At 30.1% G+C, this 17,604-nt stretch overlaps 3 protein-coding genes across 4 annotated transcripts in view; 1 reads left to right on the top strand and 2 right to left on the bottom strand.

Annotated features, from left to right (window-relative positions):
- Positions 1-666: 666 nt before the first annotated feature.
- Positions 667-3,840, top strand: LOC112599630. Its single transcript, XM_025346611.1, has 5 exons — positions 667-913; positions 1,513-1,632; positions 2,238-2,480; positions 2,687-2,893; positions 3,604-3,840. The coding sequence occupies exons 1-5, from the start codon at positions 667-669 to the stop codon at positions 3,723-3,725; spliced, it is 939 nt and encodes a 312-aa protein (XP_025202396.1). The 3' UTR covers positions 3,726-3,840.
- A 123-nt stretch (positions 3,841-3,963) lies between these two features.
- LOC112599629 (long-chain-fatty-acid--CoA ligase 4-like) lies at positions 3,964-11,016 on the bottom strand. 2 transcript variants are annotated; one of them, XM_025346609.1, is made up of 13 exons: positions 10,600-11,016; positions 8,300-8,426; positions 7,932-8,147; positions 7,108-7,285; positions 6,601-6,855; positions 6,332-6,532; positions 5,841-5,977; positions 5,628-5,767; positions 5,375-5,547; positions 5,181-5,306; positions 4,979-5,116; positions 4,196-4,480; positions 3,964-4,127 (listed from the first exon to the last, which is right to left on the bottom strand). In XM_025346609.1, exons 2-13 carry the CDS (start codon positions 8,423-8,425, stop codon positions 3,973-3,975), a joined length of 2,130 nt encoding a protein of 709 aa, XP_025202394.1. In that variant the 5' UTR covers position 8,426; positions 10,600-11,016; the 3' UTR covers positions 3,964-3,972. The 2 variants fall into 2 exon arrangements, with proteins under 2 accessions (XP_025202394.1, XP_025202395.1); XM_025346610.1 differs by lacking the exon at positions 10,600-11,016 and adding an exon at positions 8,888-8,906.
- A 3,273-nt stretch (positions 11,017-14,289) lies between these two features.
- LOC112599627 (multiple epidermal growth factor-like domains protein 11) overlaps positions 14,290-17,604 on the bottom strand; it is a 9,685-nt gene continuing 6,370 nt past the window's right edge. Inside the window, exons 4-7 of the mRNA XM_025346607.1 lie at positions 16,503-17,168; positions 15,245-15,319; positions 14,693-14,761; positions 14,290-14,485 (exon numbers count right to left, since the gene is read on the bottom strand). Coding sequence (XP_025202392.1) covers positions 14,433-14,485; positions 14,693-14,761; positions 15,245-15,319; positions 16,503-17,168 — 863 coding nt within the window. The 3' untranslated portion in view covers positions 14,290-14,432. The remainder of the gene's footprint in view (positions 14,486-14,692; positions 14,762-15,244; positions 15,320-16,502; positions 17,169-17,604) is intronic.

Raw genomic sequence — 17,604 nt, 5'->3', positions numbered from 1 at the left:
GAGAAGTCTGAACAAATATTTGAATTAGCTGTTTATTTTATTTGATCAATTGCACTATAACGATAATTATTTAATTGATAGTTGACGTGTAGGAGGTACTCTCTACTCTTATAGTATGGGCGTTATTAACTCCATATATAATTATAATATTATTAATATTATTATAAAAAAAACTTCTATACATAGAACAGTAGTACACATACGATTACATGTTCAAATAATATAATATATGCTATAGTTAACGTTATTTCCTTTAGCAATTATTATACCGTATTGTAATCCTGTGCGTGCAGCAATAATTTCAATTAATTATGTTACTATGTTATTGGGTAGCACGCATTATCGGACGCACTCGGGCGCGACTACTTAGTGTCTCCGTGTAGACAGAGTCGACGGCCTGTACTTTTGACCAACGTAGGATTTCGCGTGTGTTATTGTTCCGTCGTAGTGTTGTCTATCTCGCGATATGAGTTCGTTTAAAACCATGTAAGCTACCGCAGTATACCTGTGTAACCTATGCCGGCTATACCCAGTGTGCGTTACGACGGGACTTGTGGTTTTAAGTAATTTTACATAACTTTACTAATAATAATTTGGATCGTTCGTAATCCACAATCGCGTGTATTTTCAACGAGTGGGCGACAAATTACATTTTAAAGCTGCGAAATGAGTTATGAAACAATATTTTTGGTCCTGATCCTCGTCGTTTGCGTTAAACAGACTGGCACCGATCATTCGTCGTCTTGCTCGTGGCATTTGCGACCACCAAAATACGAATACCACTTGACAAAGGAATGCACCGTGTCCAATATGCGAACGGTCGCATCGTCGAACGCGACGAAATTGGAATCTTGCGTCCAATTGGCTGCGACGAAAAACGCTTTTGCACTCACGTACGCCGACTTGGCTGAAGGTTCGACGACAATTATCATTTTTTAGTGGTATTAGAAATAATAATGCAATAAATACAAATCAATAATAAACTATCTAGGATGTTTATCGGTTTTAAAATGTTCCGTCACAATATATCGTTTATCGACGCATACTTGCACTTCACACATCTTGCAAAAAATATTTTGTTTCCATTAGAAAAAAAAAAAATAGTAGTGCATTTTATTTTAAGGTATTGCTAAGAAATCAGTAAGATATCGTACAAGACGTACTATATCCGATCATTAGTGAAAAACTACACACGTGTTCAAAACTTGTCTGATTTCATAACTTTACTGTTATATATTATTTACATCATTACAGTATAATAGGTACATTAGTTTTTTCAAATATTTAGTTTTGTTTTAACAATTTAAAAGAAAAATATAAAAAATGCAAAAAAAAAAAAATGCTTCTATTGAATTGTACATAATATAAGCCACATTTCTGTAAAGAAAAGCCTCGTATAAACGCATTAGAAAAAAAGATACAAATGCATCGAGTTCCGGGCACTATATGACGTATATAACAATAATACCTATTATGTGTAATTCTTTTTTTACCTTATTTATTAATACACAGGAACGGTATCCACATTGAGTTCCACTTGCAATGTTTTTGATTGCCCGGAGTTTCACCCGTTTCTACTCACTGCCAATGAATCAGTGTACGACTATTATAGCATGTACTCAAAACCATTGCGTGAGTACCTACAACTAGACAAACAATATCAATAATACGTATATGTATTCGGCATACAGAGATTTTTGCGCTACAGGGCCATGATTGTTGACGTGTATATTTTTTCTATCGTTAATTTAAAAGTTATAGGCATTTATTTATAAAAAAACATATTTGACCTAAAATAAAAAATGTTGATCATAAAAAAATTGTTTCTACTAAGTAAATAAGTTTACACTATCGACGGTTTGTCCAGTGCCGCGACTAAACCTCTTGAGGTTTAGGTACAAGTTCTGGGTCTTGGTAAGAAAAAATTGCTTTAAAAAAATTAATATATTTCAGTCTATTTACACGTGTACTAGTAAAAATTATATCATTTGCATAACTCGTTAGCTTGTAATGGTATAACTCCCCACTAATCCGGCGTTTCCGTTAATCCGGCAGTAGCGTGGTCTGATATGTGTCGGATTGCCGAGATTCTACTGTAAATTGTTATGATATTATATAACAAGGTTTTACTCTCTGCTCAATATGTCTGAATATGATTATGGTTTTTTTTTTTTTTGGACTCTGATATTTAAATTCAAACAGTTTTATTCTTATTAAATTATAATTTTAAAACACAGCTAGTGAAAACTATACTTGTGCACCGGGCCTTGGTGTATTCGAGTTGGTGACGAATCATCTGAACTATTCTAACGCTATGATTGCTTGTGAAGATGCCGGCGGTCATCTCGCAAATGTCGTGTCCGATTCTCGGACTTCATTTTTGGCCGCGTTGGTGTCGTCGGATTTGAAAAACAAAACCCTCAACAACCGCAAAGCGTTTGTCGGATTATTTTTCGAAAACGAATTCGTAACTATCACAGGTATCTGGTTAATGATAAAAAAATACTCGATTTTTATTATGCACCGAATCGTATAAAGTATATAATATGTATCATTACATTTTTGTAGGGGAAGTTTCCAATTTAATTTTATTGATTTTTTTTAACATTGTGCACCGTTGTCGTATATTTTTGAATAGTTTTAACAAAAAACAATATTAATAATAACGTATTTAAATCGCATCAAGGCGAACCGTTGAGTTGTATGCCGTTTAGGGCATGGGCGCCAGGTCATCCAAAAGCTGGTAGACCGAAGAAAGAGTGCGTGGTTCTCACGGGAAACAGGTACTGGGAAACAGAGGATTGTGCGAAGAAGTTTCCCTACATTTGCGAACTCGTGCCAGATGGCCCGCTGAGCCTTGTGGAACGGTACTGCGCACCGATAAAAAACACCAGTAAGAATCGACGGCAGCGACTGTCCTCCGCCTATACCTAGCCAAGATTTATGATACGATTCATTTATTTATTTTAAAACAGAAGTCACCAATTAATATTTTTTAAGGGGGCCACATTAGGAATCTGAAAATTTTTTACGGCCCATAAAAATTTCAAGTATACAGGTATTATTTTAAAATTAGATGTAATGAGAACATTATTTTTTTTCATTCAATTTAATACTCAACAATAAAACGCATAATATTGTTGTAATGCCTATAATTCGTTGTCTGCGGGCCGTATAAAATTTGTTCGTGAACCACCTTTTGGTGAACCCCTGTTTTAGAATATAGGTAATATAAAGATTATTGTTGTTAATAGCTCTTTAATATGGGCGCATAAATTTGCATGTTTTAAATTCAACCCGAAAATCGACTACTTATAAATCAATGGAATTTACAATCGCCTCTTTAATATAGAACCCTACCTGCATTCCGTTGAATTTATAGATAAACATTGATTTTGAAGTTTAATCTATATCGTATTTCTTTTTATACTAATACAATTCAACGATTAAAAGTACAAATAATATATTTTAATACTTAATATACACTTTTGTTATTAATTGCTTAACAATATTAGAGTCGTAAATTAATAACAACTAATTTTAAATACATAGTATGAAAAATATTTAAAAACAAAAATTATTACCAATAATTTTGTTTTTTAGAACGTAGAAAAAATTGTATTTTACGTAACCACAAACAATTTGAACAAATAGAGCAAACAAAACAACAATGCAATGGCATTATCAGTACAAACAAATCTGTGGCCATAAATGACAACAATTAAGTTCTGAATGACAATATTACACAAAAATGTTATGTTAACATTGTACAAGGATGAAGTATCAAACTAAAATTATTTAGCGAGAATTAATAACAATATATTTATTAATGTATACATTCTAAAATACTATTAATATAAAATTAATTAATTGCTTTTTTGGTAAAATAAACGTACTCTAAAGATAATATAAAATTTAATAATTTTGGTCTTCTTTTTCTTCTTTTTTTTTTTTTTTGTTAAATAAATATTATCAACATTGATACAAATTATCAATTTGAGTTTTATATTTATCATATATTTCTTTTCTTTTGATTTTGAAAGCAGCTGTCACTAGATTATTGTCCGGTGTCCATATATCGTTACATATTATAATATCTGTAGGTATTTCAAACCTTTCAAGTTTATCTGAAATCAATTACATTCATACAATAAAATCACTAGTATTTAAGCAGATGAAATAAATAATGGCATACTTTTTCTACCATGGGCGGCTAACTCTTCGACAACTGCTTTCTTCAATTTCTTATTCACAAACAACTCTTCAATTCTAATTTCATTTACATTTTCAATATCCAATTTTTTAGCCATATCTATCAAATGATGTCTGTTGGGAACAACCAATGCGATTGTATACATATGAAATGGGTTTCCATAAACACATATATTATCGACAACTGGACAGGTTTTGAGCTGTGATTCAACCTTACCAAGAGACACATACTCACCACCTTGCAATTTTACCAAATCTTTTTTACGATCTGTAACACACAAACATAATATAAAATTTCTTTCATGTTTACTAAAAGCAGTGTTTCTCAAACTTTGTGTTATGGTGACACATAATTAAAATACAATAGAATCTCGGTAATCCGGCTGTATTAACCTATATGTACCAATATGTGTTTATATTTAAATTTACTATCGTAAACGATAAACCGTTAGATAAAACTAAGTAATAACAAATCTAACCCTAATAAACAAAAAGAAAACTGCTCTCGACCTAAAAGATTTTTAAATCATTTTTTAATACGAGTAAAAATGTAAAATTCAATAAGTAAAAATGCGTTTTTTTGTGAACTCCTGGTGTAAAATCTATCGATAATAGATAACTTATTTTTAATCGTCATAAAAAAATTGTGTCAATCATGTTTATATACTTTGTGTCATTTAATAACTTTGCGACACATTTGAATTTATTCAGCGACACAGTAGTCGAGAAACACTAACTTGGAGTAACAGTTTAACAATTAACTTGCCAATTATTTTAATAGCACCATCGGCTTCCAGCTGACCAATGTCACCTGTTTTAAACCACCACATGCCATCTTTTTCAAAAAATTCTTCTTTCGTTTTCTCAGGATTTTTATAATATCCAGGTGATATGTTGTCTCCGCCTAGAAAAATCTAGACTGTTAAACATTTTCAATTATAAGTAATATTACAAATCTAATAACTGACCTATGATAAGTTCGCCTCTTGGAAATGGCTTATCTGTTATCCTATAACTACCTTCTTCCCAACTGACTAACATGAAATCATTAACTGTTAGTGGAGCTCCAACTCGACCCGTTGTCATATCATCTCCTATTATATTTATTTTTGAATTTAAATATCTTAAAATTGTTTCATTTTACATTAATTATTGTACTAACGGCTCATTGCAGATCCACATGAACTGGTTTCAGTTAGTCCATAACCTTGTTGAACGTTTTCACATAGACAAATTTTGATAAGAGTATGAGTCTCTGGTGAAAGAGGAGCTCCTCCACATAGAATGAAACGTATACGGCCTCCCAATAATGCACTTGTTTTTTTAAATACAAACCTTATATAACAGTGATAAGTTAAAATACAATGCGGTGATATTAAATATAAATTTTAATGTTGGTAACAGTATATTTTTACATATTTAAAAGTGGAGTTTGAAATCCACGTTCCATCCATTTTCTCTTGTAATCAAATGCAAATTTGAATAATGTTTTTTGTAATGTCGTTCCACTGGAAACTTTTTCATTAATACCTTTGTAAATACGATCTAATATTAGCTGTATAAACAAATTAACATAAAAATTATTATTTTAAAATTACAAAACTGGTTTTGAAAAATAAAATACATACAGGAACAGCAGTCATGACAGTTGGTCTTAATACAGCTGCATCACCTTTTGTACCACGTTTGATTTTACTAGACGTATCAATCATGGTTAATGGTGTAGAGTACCCAATTCTAATTCCACATAATAAACAAGCAAGTTCTGTTAAACAAACAAAAAAAAAAAAAAATAAAGAATTCATTAAAATTATAATTTAAATTTGATATATTTAATAAGTTAAAAAAAATATAACCAGTTTTTAATAATTTTTAATCAATAGCTAATATTTTATTTTACAAAGAATTTTTATGTTAAATTGATCGATAAATGTATGCATTTAATGGCTTAATAAATTTAACAGACAAATTATTAGTCACTAAATCATATTTAAGAGACACAGTATTAGCATACAATTGATTTATTAAAAATATTACGTGATTGTTTATAAAATCTGACATCAGAGTACACATAAGTAAATTAAAAAAAAACACTTATTCATTTTTTAGTTTTAATTACCTCCAAGCAATTCAAAAACATGTGCCAGTGGTAAATACCCCATGAAAACGTCCGTCTTGTAATCAATTTCAATAGCATCAGTAAAAGCTTTGAGCGTTGATATAAGATTAGTGTGTGATAAATTAACACCTTTAGGAGTTCCAGTTGATCCACTAGTATACATAATGATTGCAATATCACTTTTTATTGGTAAATGGTTTTCTAAAATACAAATTAAAAAAATAATAAAAACATTTAAATTAAAAATATATTTAAGTTAAAATATTAACCTGTAACTGTGTATTCTGATCCCCTTTTCAAAATAGATTTAAATGATAATATTTCAACTCCTTCTTTGTAGCCACTGGTGTTTGTCATAGCCAACTGATCTTCCATGTAAATTAAAGTTTTGACTCGAGGAGTAAGTTGTAAAATTTTTTTAAATTTAGGTAACAGATCATGTGATGTAACAACAATAGTTACTTCAGTTTCGTTAATACCATGGGCTATTGCTTCTTCTCCGAGAGTGGCATATAATGTTACAACTAAAATAATTATATCAATCATTAATTAGGTGCTAAAATTTTACAACATATGTTATATACATGGAATCTAGACTTTTAGATAATATACCAGGTTACCATAAAAATGATTTGTGTAACAAGTATGGTAATAACTAGTAATATTTATTATACTTAAAATAATTGAAAATAACTAGTCTTACAATATAATATTTAAGCTCACCTACTTAAAATTAGTATTAATGAGAATTTTGTTAACTAAAATACTTAACTCACCCGGTACGTTTTGTTTGAAACAACCCTGAACAGATATCATCCACTCTGCCCTTGTTTCAGCAAATATTGCTATATTTTCTTTAGGTTTTTGACCTAAAGAAACTAAAGCATTTCCAAAATGATCAGATGCTTCATCTACTTCTGTAAATGTCATCCATCTATAATCTCCCATGACGTATTAAAAAAAAAAAATTAAAGGTACTTATTAAATTAAATCCTAAATTTGAAATATATCAAAAATATAATTCTATTTTAGCAAAATGTTTTTATATTATTTATGTGATGAAAAAAAAAAAATGCTATTTAACCATTTGATTTTGAATTTGATGCTGTGGTAATTATTATAGCAAACATTCCTTATAACAAAAATGTTTAGAAAAAATTTAGCTTTATAAACAGCTGATCATTGCTTTAAGTCCATGTTATAATCAAAAATATCTAATATGATTTTAAATCGAGAAAATATTTATTGAGCAATATTGTGATTAAAGCTAGTTTGATATGTAACATAAGAGTGTACATTATACAAAATTACAAGAAAAATTAAACCAAATAAGCAATTTTAAATCAAAATTTAACAAAAAACAACTTGGTTATTAATATATTCTATTAGAAAGTTTGGATACTTATACTTAGAATTTTAAAATTGTATTTTACACATTTTTATTTATTTTAAATTTGTTTTTGTATTTTGTATTATTTATTACCTTTAAAATAATTGTAAAAACAGTTTTTAATCAGATTTTTTGATAATCAATCATATTAGGTATTTTGATTATAAACCAAATTAAAAATTACATAATCATAATAAAAGTGAACCCTACTTTTTTGAAAATTCTCCCATTTTTTTGCACTTCATCTTCTTCAGCGAGTACAACTCTAGTTCCAAGGCAATATGCATCAGTATATTTATGTACAGCATACTGAAATACTTTTTGTAATGTATCTATCTTATCTTTAACCAGAGTAAGATGATTGGATGTAGGTTCACTTAAAGTTTTAATAATAATTGTATGATCATCAAGTTTGGTAATATTAGACTGAAAATGAATAAAAATAATTTTTAATTAATAAAGAATACTATACTTGTAGTTATGTATAAGATTAAATATTAGTAAATAAATAGACTTCATATTACTATAATTAAATTAAATGATAAACTAGTTTAATTTATTTTAAAAGATAAACATACTTTTATTTGCTTGGATTTATGTTTCTTATTCCATGGCTGTTGTAATATTAAATATACAGGATATGTTATGACATCATATATAAAGGATATTGTCTTGAAAGCAGACAATAAATAAGTATTTTCCATACTGAAAAAATTAATAATGTGATAAATTATATTAAAGAACTTAAAAGATACAAAAATGTATTAAATTTTTAGAAAATTTAATATTACTAAATTGCCAATAGTGGTATTTAACCTATTATTTACTATAAGAAACCCTTGATATAGTTAATGTATATTTTTTACTTATTTTATACTGTCAACGAAATATAAATGAAATTATTTTTAAAATTAAGTTAGGTGCAAAGAAATAATAATGGTAATTAGATAAGTAAATATAAAAAATGACTTAATTGTTTGAATAAATTATTTAAATGATTCTTAAGGTTTATTAGCACTAAAAATGTTTGAAAATAAAATAAGACTACATGATACATTTTTTAGCCGTTTAAAGTAACTAATGATATTATGCAAAATAAACAATCAATTTTATATTAGGTACTGATAATTTTAACTTTTATAACACAATAATATAAGTAGCTATACCTGTCTATGTTCTAAAATTCAAAGAAAAAAATAAAGTTGGTTTGGTATAGAAAATCAGTTTGAAAAAAAATTTAATTTCTTAGTAAGTCGAATGTACACTATGTACTAAATGCATAGAAAAAAGAACTAATATATATATAATATATTATACATTATTTAATATTTTATTATTATCATGATGCTAAAAATCAATAATATAATAAGTAGACTATGCACTTTTAAAGATTTATTTTGATAAAGCACAGAAAATAAAACTTCTCCACAAATTAATTTATATTAGATAATAGGTATTATATATTAACTACATTATATGTTTATTTATTAGCTATATCAAAATATAGCCAATCAATAAATTATTTGCATATTTAATAAAGATTTTAAACAAGTTTTTGATTATACAGACAGTGCATATAAAAAAATTTAATGGTTATTTTTAAATATACTAGGTATTATTAACTATAATTAATTGTTGATTTTATTTTTCCAAATTATTAACAACTTTACTAAATCAAATAGGTATTTCAAATATTTTAAAATAATATTTATGATTAAGGTACCTACCTACCAATTATTATTATTATTTTAATAATGTATCAACTACTACTAATCACTTTAACCTTCATATTATTATGAAAGGCTAAATATAAAAATGATTTATCTACCTAATTATATTTATTTAGAAGTAGAAATACTGTAATTATAGATTGATGATTAAATCAGTTTAATATTTTAGTGTTAATTTATTAATCTTCTAACTTATTACTTTTATCTAAATATTTTATTCTTATGATAATATTATACATTTTGATATTTTGTATTTTAAAATAAGTATAACCTAATTTGATATTTATGTTAATAAAAAATAATTTACATTTAAAATGTTTTACTAGTATTGTGTAAATTATATGTTGTAAAATATAATTAATGGTCAATTTTACTAAATAAAATTACAGTTAAATTTAGTATTTACTTGATGAACAGAGAATAGGTAGTTACTTTACAAAGTACAAAGACACTAAACTGATAACTATTCAATATTTACAACATAATACTATTTATTAGGTAACATTAAAAAAAAAGTTTTATCAATATTTATTGTGTGATAACTACATAATTTGATGTTTTAAAAATAATACTAGAACCTAAAACAATTAAAGCATAGACTTTGATATGAGACATATTTATATTTTTAGTATGACAATAGGTATTTTCTAACATTTTATTACCTAATTTACTAGAGAATTCAAGTATGAAACTTTCATTTTTAATATTTTCGATGACCATGATCATGACTTGGAACTTTATTTATTTAAGATCATAAAAATAAGCGCTTAAACATGTGTTTATTTTTAATTAAAAAAAGACATACTTGTACAAATTAAATTATAATACTAAAAAATTATTATACTCACTCACTAGTAAAATAATTATTGTATAAACAAGAATTACGATAAGTCACTGAAAAAAATTGGGATAAAATAGGTTAGATGTATACGCTTTTGTGGACACAAATTTCGATCGCAATGTAAAAATAAACCGACAACAATCAAAACGAAACAACGGATCAAGTGAAAACAGGAATAGCACTACACAAGGACATCCAATATGAAGTACAAGGTTACACGAGAAGAGTCGATAAATAGTGGCTTTTACAATATTATACCTAAGAGGTCGCATACCGGATAAGGTGTAACGTTGGTCGTACTACTCACTTGTGTGGCGCGTAAAGGCGATTTGATGCAGCGGCGACTGGACAACAATGTGTGTATAATGTACCTTATGATATTATATTATAGTGACTAGAAACAATACATGGCGAAGTGTTCGAAAACGACAGTTCTAGGACGGTACACAAACGTCCGCACACAAAAGCGTGGCGGGTTAACAACGACGAAGGAGACGTGTGCGTTCCAACCGTCGACTTTACGATAATCTACGACGATGACGACGACGACGAATCTTCGGGCATCAACAACGACGGATAATAATAAAAACGGTAAATATTAATAACGATTTTAGAAAAAAATAAGAATACAGCTCGACCGATATCACGGATCGACTCGGTGATAATGATTTTCAAACAAACGTACTGCACACTATCAATTACACGCCAACGAATTACGCACGCACGCGCAGTACACGCACTGTCGCACACACGCGGAAGCGGGTAAGACGGATTGTAAATTATTATACTTAATGATAATATTGTACGATGCAATGATATCATGCGAGCAGCAAACGACGTCATCCCAAACCTTGGAGGAGTGTAATGGTAGGTGCTCACGTACGGGTATAATAGTACAAATAGTATAAATAGTATAATATTTTATATTATTATCAAGGTGATGGTAACGTCGTCGAATAGATTTATAATTCTATAGTGAAAATATATTGTGTATGTGCTTATTGCCACCGTCGAGGTCCGGTGAAAATGGTCATAATAATATTAACAGTATTATATTATCATTATTATTATTATTGTCGCATTGCGTGATCGAATTAATAAATATTATATCGACATATCGTATTATTATTATTATGTCAATGATAGGTTACGAGTGTTAGGACGGTCGTCGATACGCGACCTCCGACGAAACCGACGAATAATATATTTTTACTATTATTATAATTATATTTATTATGCTAATAAACTAATAGTTAATAATCGGACAGCTGATGGAGTGTACTTCCGCCGATCGACGATCACAGACTTCTATACCGCACACGCTACACGTTTACACGTCATGGTACCTATAGAAATCTGTGTCGGTGACGAGCACGGGGCATAGATAGTTTTATAAATTATATTTTATATTATAAGATACGATGTTCATGTCCTATTTAACAATAACAGGGAGAGGGACAAAACATATTTATAAATATTTTACTTACCACCACATGATTGCTAAGTATATAATATATATATATATATATATATATATATATAGGTTGATGATAGGTACTGTCGCGCAGAGTATTATAATATTATATTTTAGTGTACTGTAATACTATGAGTTCGTTTCGTCAGTAGTCCAGAATACTGTTCACAGGCAAGCGGTTAGCAGACACTAAACACCGTGATAATATTATATTAAACCGACGACAGTAAAAGGAATAATAATAATAATAATAATAATAATATCGTGTATGATGTATAAATATTGTATTAAGACGAAAGCCGCACGTGACTATATTATTCATGTTAAATATTCCTGTCCCGAGCTGGGTCACCGAATACGCACGCACGCATATAATGCATTATGTACATCTATTATTTGCAGTTAATTCATTTTATTGCATTAAATAGGCGGATATGATACGTTTTATACAGTAGACGGGTGTACACCCCCTCGACCACTACCTCCGAACAGGCTAGATACCTCACGGTGAATAACAACGAAACATCTTAATAATTTAATATACCTATGTATGCGATATGCGAATGCTGGTACCTATTATTGTCGTCTCCTCGACACGAGTACCTACCGAATATTATACGATTGTTAAAAAAATATTTATTCACTCGGTTAGGAATATTATTACACACGAGTACCTCTACCAACGATATAATATTATTAATATTATTATTATTATTATTATTATTATTATTAAAATGTTATGCAATACTTCTCTGTCGGTCGGCGAGTCGGTGCAGCAGGTCTAGTTTAAAAAATATGTATTATTATAATATTGTTATCGTTGTTGTCGTACGATCGCGATCGTGCCGGTTTTCGATCGCTGCCGATGTGTCGAGTACTGAATGTGACGCATTAAAATATAAAAATATATAATTATTTCTTACGGGATCGTAGGTAGAGGTGTGGGTTACTATTGTAATACTGCTATTGCTACCGACGGTGTCTCAACGGCGGCGACGATGACCGCCTGGCCGCCGCCGTTCCGATCGATTTCCGCGACGACATGACCGTGGCACTCGACAATATGTAGCGCGGGCGCCGAACACGACGATTGGTACCCATCACGAGTCATAGAGAGCACTGCCCCAATAGAGTACGGAGCGTTAATGTGCAGCGCTCATATTATAATATTCGTAAATCGCGTCACAAATCATCTACGATATTGCCCACGTCTAAGTTTTGAACGAAATTGCGTTTGAAAGCAAAACGCCGTTTGTTTCCGTCGCGCACGCTCTTACTTTTTTTAAACGGTCCGTCGGACCGGTCGTCGACGGTATATTAGGTATACGTTTTTTTAATATATTAGGTATGCATTCATATGCCAGAGGCGTATCTACGATTTGGTGCCCTTTTTTCCCTCCTGAGCAAAAAAAAATTCATCACATAAAAAAAGCTTCTTAAATTTATAAGAAATTATCATATTATTATTTTTTCCACTTTGCGTAACTCCGCTATCTGGATAACATTTCACGAAATGGATACTTGAACTACACAAAACGGAAAAAGTATTTTTATACATGCACATTGCCAGGTTGTCGATGCCCAGTACTTATTATCCAACGTGTGACATTGTTTAGTGTTACCTATTAATTGAATTCATGAGATTTCAGATCACATTTAAAATGAATTAATTTGTAGATTGAAGAACAGCAAGGTTTTCAATTTCGGGAGTAGATAGATCCCCCTTTACATAACATTTATGTGTTATTGTAGAAATATTAAATTATAATTTCGTTATTACCCTGTAGTGTTTATACAAAAATTAGTAAAATTGTTATATTGCAGATTAGCTATATAATTATATGTTTATAAGAGAAGCAAAATTGCCAAGATCAGTGTTAAATCTAGATAATTTCTCTAGAGGGGTTTACTTATTTTTTCATTGTTGAATGGTGATACATTTTAGTATTGTGAATTAAACCTATTATTAATTATTACAATTTAGAATTTAGACATTAGGTGCGGTAATTACAACGAGTATTGTGCATTTATACATTTAATAAATAGATACACTTTGTTAAAAGTTGTATTCGTCAGAGGGGTGTGAATCCTTGTGTTTATTATAATAACTATTTGATAATTTGATTTTTAACGGATGTATGTCATCTTATATACATGTTTATAATGTGCTTTATATATATAATATAGTGTTATAGATACATACAATTGATATATGTTCATATCATAAATGAATGGTTTATTTTGTTTATAATATGAATAATATGATACATTCAGATATTTCTATAAAAATTTAAACTAACTCTATATTAGATTATACATTAATAATTTATTGATATAGTATAGGTTTGTTTTTATAAAAAGAATTTCAATTTTTCTCATAAGGACAAATAGGTACACATTTTTACCATTATAAAATGTTTTTTAAAAAATAATTATTATCTATGAAGATATGTGCTTATAGTATGACAATACATCATATTATATTGAATATATTTTTTAAATAGTATAACATTTTTTCCATTGTATTAGATAGGTAGTCTTTTTATATAAACTAACAAATTTTTAGTAAAATTTTTAATGTTTTATTGCACTATTAATCAAAACTACTTACTTATTCTTATAAATTAATTATAAATCATAGGTATTTATATATTTTTACTTGTTGCTCAATATAAAATTTCATATAATGGTTGTGGAGAATCATATAGTGACGATCCACCTAAAAAAAGATTTAATTAAATTATTATGAATTTTAAGTACCTAAATTACAGCAAACGGTAAAAAAAAGTCCAATCTAAATATTATTTAAAATAAATATTTTTTTATTAAAAATAATTTACACAATTATTTGTTATTAATCATTATTATTAATTGTTAACAATCCGATTTGTTACCATTAGTTAATTTAAAAGTTAAATATTATTACCTGTGTAATGAGGAGCTGAAAAAACTGGACAAAATATTTCTGGATGAATTGGTAAATCAACATTGGTAGCTAAAATGAATCAAAAAATAGCATTACAAATATTTGAAAAAATGTAAAATAAAAATTAATTATAAATACAATAACATATAATATAATATAATGTTGTAATATATTTTATATGCTATTTATTCTTCGTCTGCGGGCCGTCATTTGGTGACTTCTGTTAAATGGAACAATTTATTGGATTTAAATAATACTTTGATTTTCTATTATTTGTTTTGTATACCTAGGTTTAAATATGTATTTACCTAAATCTTTTAAATTGTAATATAATTTATTCATTGCATACGACAATACAAGTATATATTTAATCTATGATTTGTTTTACATGTTTTTTAACAGTTTTATATAAAAAAGATGCTCATATATCTATTATAATATAGTTTGTTATGATCAATGTCTGTTATCAAATAATATACTTAAAGTAACATAAATATTTTAAAATTTATTAGATATAAAATAAATTTATGATATTAAACAATTATTACTTACATGTATATAGTGTAGGAGTTTTTGTATATCTAACTGGTGGCACATTACACAGGTTTTGTTTTGAAATACATGTCTCTGTAAAATATATAAATTAAAATGTTGTGATAACCGGTGTCTTTGAGGGTTATACATATTAATAAACTTAATAATAAATTACAAACGTTGTGTAGCGAAGAGGAAAATCGAACAAAGGGCGTATTTAGGTATGGTCATCAAAGACGCAGAATATGTTTAATGAGGTAACGATAGTATAGAAGACAAGTAATGTGTTTCAACTTTTAAAGTATAATCAACGATATTGGAGCAGACGACTCAAATAGACACACTTAAAAGAAAAACCACTAACTAGACATGGTAATAATACCTAAATAAATTAAATAATATTAATTAATAGTGTACACGGAGTGTCTGACAGAGATTACAGAAAAATAATTCCAAGATTTTAATTTATTTTAATATCGATTACTTGCATAATAATGGTAATAGGTACCTATAAAATTAAAAATATTGATGAATTGTTTTCTAATTACCAGGTCTCGTAAGTTTGTTTATTATTAGACATAAATCTTACGAAGTTGTGTTCACTATTCGTTCCTAGTGCCGAGTTGTATTAAAAATGAATTAATTTAATGGTTCTATAAAATTTAAAAAACATACTTGTACAAATTAAATAAAAAAAAAAATTCAATGTGAAATGTGGAGTCACGCTATTGATTATTGTTTTATCAGTATTATTGCAGACGAAATTATAATATAAAATTAATTCAGAATGAACAGTGTTAATTGTATACACCAGCGGTTCCCAAACTTTTTTAGTTCACGTATCTCCAAAAATAAAAATATTACCGTATCGCAGTGTTTTTATAGTTAACTTATAATTTTCCGTTGCCTGCGATCGTTTTAATATATATATATATATTAATAACGCGTATTGAATACATATCATCGAAAGGGAGGGACGAGCGGCTAGACGCGTCAAGTGACTTTTTTCTAACCATTTAGATTTTATTTTTTTTTTTTTGTAAACTGTTAAAGTTTTGACAGACACGCTGGCTAAATCCATTTGCGTTGAAAACTGCAACTGGCGGAGAAAAGAAAAATCATCGTCACCTCCGCGCGCCTCCAACTCTCTTCAATAAATCTCTAACACTATGTTACCAGGGAGAATAATCGAATATAATTTGACATTGTGTCATCGCCGCCGTACGACGCGCGCAGTGTCGCGTCACGCGCAGCTGCGGCCGTGGCCGTTGCGTACCGCGAACTTTGTCGGCGTTCGGCTGCGGCCACGTGTCTCGGGCGGCCGCGGCGGTGTTGGCGTCTTGCCGTTTGCACGTCGTCGTCCCGAAGCAGTTGAAGAACACGACGAACATGATGACGAACACCAGGGCGATGGCGACCAAGGTCATGGCGAATATCCAAATGAGCCTCGTCACCAGCTCGTCGTACTTGAGCGCCGTCGCCTCCAGAGGGGTCCACGCCGGTTCGGCCGATCGGTTTTTGGCCGCCGCCGCCTTCGCCTCCGCCGCCGTCTCCGCCGGTTTCCGCGCCTCTGCTGCTGCGGCGTCGACGGCGCCTCTTCCGGTTCTCGTGTCGTTGGTGGCCTCGTCCACGGCCGCGGGTTCCCACGTGGCCGTCTGCAGTCGTATGGTGGTGCTCAACATCCGGAACCGTCCGGAACGGTCCACCGCCGGCGCCGGCTCGTCGGTTTTGCGCACGGTGCCGTTGCGGCCGTCCGCTGCTGCAGAGACCGTCTTCCGGCCGGGCAACCGATCACCGGTGCCACCGCTGCCGCCTCCACCGCCGCAGAAAATCGACGATCCGCCGGCGGCCGTCTTGCAGCACCCGGCGCGGTGGTCGCAGTCCGGACAGCCTTTGTCGCAAGAGTTCGCGCAGTCCAGGCCCCAGCGCCCGACGTCGCACTCTGAAACACACAGATCGGCAGATTCCGTGAGTTTTAAAAATCTATTTATTCGTTATATCGACATTTTCGTTATATCAAGAGAATATTATATCAATTCAATTCGTTATAACGAGATTTAAAACAAAAATTCCAAAATTTTATTATTCGTGTACATACAGTAGAATCTCGGTAATCCGACACATATCAGACCACGCTACTGCCAGATTAACGAAAACGCCGGATTAGTGGGGAGTTCACAAAAAAAAACGCATTTTTACTTGTTGAATTTTACATTTTTACTCGTATTAAAAAATGATTTAAAAATTTTTTAGATCGAGAGCAGTTTTCTTTTTGTTTATTAAGATTAGATCTGTTATTACTTAGTTTTATCTAACGGTTTATCGTTTACGATGGTAAATTTATATATAAATACATATTGGTACATATAGGTTAATAC

This window comes from Melanaphis sacchari, unplaced genomic scaffold (assembly GCF_002803265.2).
Source record: "Melanaphis sacchari strain LSU unplaced genomic scaffold, SCAv2.0 Contig543_pilon_pilon, whole genome shotgun sequence".
NCBI lineage: Eukaryota > Metazoa > Arthropoda > Insecta > Hemiptera > Aphididae > Melanaphis > Melanaphis sacchari.
Note: the sequence above shows the minus strand (reverse complement) of the source record. Positions and strands in the feature narration are given on the sequence as shown.